General features: G+C 35.0%; 1 protein-coding gene across 2 annotated transcripts; it reads right to left on the reverse strand.

The window, feature by feature from the left end:
* Positions 1-432: 432 nt before the first annotated feature.
* On the reverse strand, positions 433-5,506 carry LOC131649127 (elongator complex protein 1-like). Of its 2 annotated transcripts, XM_058918869.1 has the most exons (5): positions 5,235-5,506; positions 4,811-5,150; positions 1,333-4,390; positions 929-1,027; positions 433-852 (listed from the first exon to the last, which is right to left on the reverse strand). In XM_058918869.1, the coding sequence occupies exons 1-5, from the start codon at positions 5,391-5,393 to the stop codon at positions 534-536; spliced, it is 3,975 nt and encodes a 1,324-aa protein (XP_058774852.1). In that variant the 5' UTR covers positions 5,394-5,506; the 3' UTR covers positions 433-533. The 2 variants fall into 2 exon arrangements, with proteins under 2 accessions (XP_058774852.1, XP_058774853.1); XM_058918870.1 differs by lacking the exon at positions 5,235-5,506 and having other exon boundaries at positions 4,815-4,953.
* Positions 5,507-6,901: the final 1,395 nt, after the last annotated feature.

A 6,901-nucleotide genomic window follows, 5' to 3' on the forward strand; every position in this document is an offset into this window, starting at 1 on the left:
AAATAGTTGAATTAATAAAATTAGAAAAAGCAAACAAAAAAACCATGTCACATTTTAAAAAGGCATCAAAAGGGACTAGTTATGCTAACACAACAGTTTTAACATTTTTTAATTAAAAGACTAAAACCAAACGATAATTTAAGTTAAGGGACCAAAAGAAAATGAATTAAGCCTAAAATAAATTAAAAAATATAAATATCTGATAATCATTTTAAGCCATATTTCCTCCTCTTGCAATTAAAAATAACTATAATAAAGTGTAAATTGTTATTTAAAAAAACACAAATAAATACAAACAAATAAATTGTCACTAAATTTGTTTCACATTATTACTCTCAATTGACTCGTATTAGAGAACCCTAAAGACACTCTCCTAGGGCAGTAACTTTCATTTCAGAGTAGCACATTAAATTCGGCGGAATTACACAGAAATAGTTCGGAAATAGATTCAAGCCCCTCAAATAAAAAAGCAACATTATCAACTACATGCCAGATAACCTTACAAAATAGGATATTTATGTTAAAAGTTAAGCTTATTCATATGCCAAAAAAACCTTCAGCCGCCACGACAACTCCTCAGAATTGTGCATTTCATCCCTGACTTTTCGGGTATATTGCTCCAAAGTATGTGCATACTCATTTATGGTTTCAGTTGATATTGTCTCCTCAGCTAATTTGACTGCTGCCATCTGAGACAATTGAAAGTTTTCACCCATTTGCTGTAGCTTCCTTGCTGTTTCACCCTCACCAAACATCATAAGGGAAACCAACAAAGATTTCAGCTCTCGTCTTGATTCCACTCTCAGAGACATGCCTTTCAAATGATCCACCAAGGCAAACTCCTCACCAGCACTGCAAAATTGTGGCTAATGAAAAACAAAGGTACAAGAGGAAGGACAGGTGCGAATAAAGTCACATGGTTACATACCTCCCAGGACGGATTTTTCCTCTCTTCCTCTGACGCCTAGCCTCTCTTGCCCTGGTAGTTGCAGCTGAAATAGTAGAAACAGCAGAACTTTTCCGGGTTCTGTGGATGAAATCAGGAAATCAAATGAAGTCTCACGCACCAAGAGTATAACACAAGAAATAAGTATAACAATGACGTGAAAGATTATGGAAAGAATATAAAACAGCACGCTTATTTAATGCATCAAAGATTATGGAAAGAGCATAAGGTCTCTCTATTTTGTTCATTATAATATGTTTTAAGGCCAGAATTCATTCTCAGTCAGAGAAAAACAATTCAGAATATACAAAAAAGGATGTTAAATTGATGTCCTACATCTTTCTAAGTATATAGCAATGTATATGGGATCAAAGTAAATTACGTACCCTGTGGTGTATGCACTCATTCCACTAAAATTACTGCTAGCTTCTGAAGCAGCGTCATCATCAAGATCACTAGCAGCACGTTCCTCTGATCGGAGCTTGGCTGAAAGAAGTAATCTTCTCTGCCGAACAGCCAAGTAACGAGTCAAGTACTTCCCCACTTTCTCTAATCCTTCTTCATATTCATTGATAAGTGTGCTTGCACATTCAACAGATGCATCCTTTACAGCTTTAATTAAGTCCTCTCTTCTATGCATAAAAACAACCCTCAAAGCCTCCTCCCAATCTCTTGCAGAAATTAACAAATTCACACCAGAGTTAACATCCCCACAGTAGTCCAGGGCAATTTTGGCAGCTTCACCAGGTTTACCAAGCGCTTGAAGTTGTTCGCAAAGTTCACCGGCAAGATGCAGTACTTCGGCCTTTCCAAGATTAAGGAACCCAGCAACTGTAAGCACTCCACTCCAGTTATTAATAGCACGGTAAGACTTCAGAGCCTTATCCAAATTGAAACAGGACAAGTAAATTGTTGCAGCATCTTCGAAGTACTTTTCACCACTTAGATAATCGCCCCAAGCCTCTAGGAATGGCATCCTTTTGGCAGGGTCAGTAAAAAGTTGAAGAGCCAATGGAAAAAGTTGAGGGTTTTTATTCACAAGTGCCATACAATCATCGTAATATGAATCTCCAGCAGAAGCAATATGTCTGAGAGCCTTTTCAAACCTTTTCAGCCTAAGGTCGATATTATATTGCATTAATTGTGTGGGCATACGCTCCAACTCTTGCAAGAAAGGAAGAAATTCTTTTGGATCTTTTTGGGCATTCAATGCCACAATAGCTGTGAGTTTTAAATCATAAAGACCCAAAGCAACATCATAAACAGCATCCCCATCGGCCAACCACAACAGGTGTTTCAGAGCTTCTTCAGCAGAAGGGTAAGACATCCTCATATGATCATCAGCATGAGACAACTCCTTTTCACGAATGACTTTTATTCTCTTTAGAGCATCTTCAAGTAACGGAGGCTCACTCCGAGCAAGAGTGGTTAATATGCAAAGCTCCCTTGCAGGACTTTCTGTAAAGTGTTCCTCAAGTGCTTTCCTTATGGCCATCAAAATAGAAGAAACCTTGTTATCAGCATGACAATTTTCAAGGGTTCCAGCTAGCACAACATTAGCAACCTCTGAACAGGGAACAGACACATGATTTTTGTAGAGTTTCTCTATAACATTTTCATTCTTTACAGAACAAACAAACTCAGTTATGTAACCCAGATTGTTGACCTGCCTGACAAATTCAAAAGCTGATTGTGAAAATGCTTGCCAACCACAATAATCAACAATTACATTGAAATCTATCCTATGCCTCCTGACCATGAGTAACGCATCTCTAAATCGCTTCTGAGTTAAGGCATTAATGATAGAAACCAAAACCAATTTTCTAGGGTATATACATTCTAGGTTTCCCCGAGTAGTTTGCAGTATAGTGGCAGCTTCATCTCCATGTAAAACCCCAACAATTTTAGCACCTCTCTCCCATATATGTATGTAGTTTTCATTTTCTTCCTTTTTTCTGCTGTTACTGCGGATAAAATTTCCATACTTTGAGTCTAACTCCCCATTAAATATATCAACAATGTCAACAATAAAAAGCAGATCTTGTTTAGTTGCAAGAATTAGATGTGTTATAACTTCGTCTGCCAAATTTGAGTAAAATGAAAAACTGCTGCAGTTGTTGCAAACAACTATCCCCCCGCTAGTGTGCACTCTGCCAATCTCATCCAGTCCAAAAAGCACTGGTTTTGACTGGCCAACACTTCCGACCAGCGCTACACCCATCCAAGGGCAAGCTGCGGAAAAACCTTGAAATTCTTGCTCTAGAGACCCACCACCAGTGCCCATTTTTGATAAATACTCTTTGATTTTACCCCCAGAAAACTGCATAAATGCAGAAGATTTACTAGCAGGGTTTGGAGCAATGCCAATAACAAGCTCTTTAAGAGTATTTTGCTTTGAAACTGTTGCATGCCAGCCGGAACATGTCAGCAATCCTGGAACAATATCCTCTGAACATTCAAGTTCTATTTCCTGCAAAAAGAAGCCTCGAAGTGCATCCTTATTGAGTGAGGTTTTGAATAAGTCATTACTGTGACTGAAACCATAATGTGAAACAGATAACAGCGTGTGTGAATCCAACCATACAAGATGTAATATGGATCCAAACACCATTTCAGTGTGAGAGGCTTCAACATTGAATTCTTTCCCCTCTAGTTCTTCCCAGGTTTCAATTGATGGAAGCTCTACAACACATAAACTACCATCTGAAAGAAATGCAGCTAACTTGTTCTTGGAGTTTTTACAATATACTGCCGTACCCCGTACATGGGAAGAAAATTTTAGGCTAAATAAATACATAGGAGGTGGCACTAAAGACAAGGAAAGTGGTGTTACATGAATATTGGGGCCATCGGTGACTAGTGCAACGGAATTGTCCGTAACAGCTGTGATCCAAACGAAGTTGTAAACTGTAACCTGACCACCAAGAGTCCAACAAATCAACTGCAAAGGCTTTTCTTGATTCCATATGAACCTGACTTCATCTTGCTTCAAGTATCTAATTTCATGCTTCACGTACCAATGGTTGTTGCTAAAATACCATATCTTTACAGCATCATAATTTTCACATTCAACAACACCCGCAAGAAGATCGGAACTGCAATTCCACTTCAGAAATTTTACTTTTGCATTAACTCCTTCACCAATACTAAACTTGCTTCTTTCCAATCCATTCCTCTCAAAGAAAACAATGGAGGGACATTCATTTTCAGCTTTCCTGTCATATACAGCTGCAATTTTAGCACCACTGGGCATCCACTCCAAAACTGCTCCAGCAAAAGTTTTTTCCTCCGAAGAAGCAAGCAACGCCCCTGAATCTCGATCCCAAACCTTAAGTTTCCGCAATAAATTAGAACTACACGCGCTCATTGTAGCAAAGTATTTTCCATCTCCTCGCCAAGATATCTGATGTTGCTCAAACCCACCCTCCAGAAAGTTTTCTCCATCTGAAAAACACAGTAGAATCACTATTTTGAAGCAGCTTTACATAAAAAGAGAACTCACACAAAATAAATTTGCAAATAATAATACAACTATAAGGCCCAAACATTCACTTATGCTATATGCTAGTAGTTCAAATAGCCTAAAATAAAAATATATAGATCCAATATGTTATACTCTAAACTAGTATGAGTTAATTTTATCTTTTGTTATTGAAATATAATAAATAGCTTATACATTAGCACTTACATGGTAAGTGTTCCTGCAATAATATGCTTAATTAAGTTGTTTATATCCAAGTCGGGCTTTATTCTAATTGAGAGAATTGCATGAGTTATTATAAAACAGAAAAATCATCATACAAATCAGTAATTACACAACTTATTAAGATTATAAAATTGAGAAGAAAGGTGATTAGTCCTTACTTACGTGATGGCCTTCATCATCATCATCGACGAGTGGTGTTTCATACAACAAATCCCAATCATGAGTCATAACCAAAATCTGACCAAAACCAGTTATTATAGCAAGAAGTTCACCATCAGGACTAAGGGAAATGCAGTTGACACCACCATCCAAGTTACCAACAACTTGAGTTGCGTTAGCTTCAACATCATAAAGCAATAAAAGGCCGTTCGAAGTTCCGAGAAGAAGCGCTTCTTTCTCCATGAGATAATCAAATGAAGTAACACTATCATCAGGTTCGAGATCAACGCTGCCATAATCCGTAGATAACAGTGAGTTGTTACTCCAAGCTTCTTTATCCTGCAATACAAAACATATAGGAGTTAATAATTCATAGTTTTCGAATGTGAGAGAGAGAGAGAGAGAGAGAGATTGGGAACGGACATGGAAGGAAGAGAGATGGTAAGTGTAGATGAAATTGCGGGAAGAGAGGAAGAAGAGACGGTTGCGTTCGATATCTAAGGCAGCGAATCGGAAAGTTTCGTCGTCGGAGGTTAATCGGAGAATCAAAGGAACTTCCCGGAAGAGGTTTAGGTTTTTCATTTTGAAACCCTAAAACCCTTCGCCGCCGGTGAGATACTTTGCCGATAGTAGGGTTTATAGTTTTAACAGGAGAGAGACAGAGAGATAACTTCTTTTTCAAAGTAGGATTAACTATGTGTGTGTTTTTTAATTAATTAGTGTGAGTTTAATTATTTTTTTACAAATGAGAGTTTTTAAATAAATTTAATTTATTGTGTAAATAAATAAATAAATAGATTTAATTTATTAAGAGATGAGTTTAATAGTTATGTTGTTTTACACTATTAATATATTATAATTTTCAACTATTTATTTACTTTTGAGGTAATTAAAATAAAAGTTAAATATTTATAAATAATTTAATAATTATGAGATGTAAAATATTTTTAACGTTTTAACTTAATTTAAAATTTTATTTAGTCTCTTATCTAATAAATGTTACATTTTAGTCACTTAAAACTGTTTTGTTAATAGACTTGATATTTTGGATTAAATTTTTTTAAAAAAAGTCAAATGGTGATGATGTGTCAAATCAATTGGGAAGAGTCAAACTAGTGAGTTATCAAACGTGTTGTAACTATATAATCATCTTCATTTAGAAGCAAATCGTAAAAAGTATATTATCCTGCGTTTTTTAGGGTTCCACCCCTTCAACTTCTTCATCTTCTTCAAAAATAATTTCAATGTCAAAGATAGTAGTGATTCAATATCAAATAACCAAAGTTTTGGGATAGTTGGAATTGTACTTAGAAGAAACAAGAGGGGGAGTATTTTTGCCAAGAGGAATGTGTTCTTAGTACTGTGACAGACATGAACAATTTGAACTTTGGGGGAAAATTGGGGTTAAATTACATAAATCACAATGAAAAGGTTTGTAATTTCTTCAATGGTTAGGTGATGAAAGGGATATGAAGATTAGGCAAAAGAAACAAATTTTCAAATTGAAGAAGAAAGTTATCTACTCAAAGAATGATTGAAAATGTCAATGGTAGTTGTAATTTTTAATTTAGGAATGAATATAGTGATTTTAACAAATGTATTTTAAATAGGGTTATTTTAAAAGTTGTGTTGGTTTAATGTTTAAAGAAAATTATGTAAAAGATGTGATGGTTTGTTATCATGAGTTAATTATGTATAAGTTATGTTGGTTTAATGAATTTGTGTTATAATGTTGATTAAATCTTTTATAACTTCGTTACAATGTCATTAATAAAGCCCGAAATTTGTTAAAATTGTGCTAAAATTCATTTATGATGGTGGCAATATAATTGTTTACAAAACTTTACTAAAACCAATTCATAAATTATGCTCATTAATCTCGGTTGAATATGATTTCTTAACTTATTATTGAACATATCCCTTTAATTTTGTTATATGTTATTGACCACAATTTCATAAATGAATTTCATAATTTTTTGGCATTAAACAACAATAGCATTAAACTTGTTTCAAACTAAAGGTGACAGAAAATTAAAATGGTATTTTTACTATTACATAATTTTGTAACTTATTATTAACCACAATTTCAT

The sequence above is a fragment of the Vicia villosa genome, linkage group LG2 (assembly GCF_029867415.1).
Source record: "Vicia villosa cultivar HV-30 ecotype Madison, WI linkage group LG2, Vvil1.0, whole genome shotgun sequence".
Taxonomy (NCBI): Eukaryota; Viridiplantae; Streptophyta; class Magnoliopsida; order Fabales; family Fabaceae; genus Vicia; species Vicia villosa.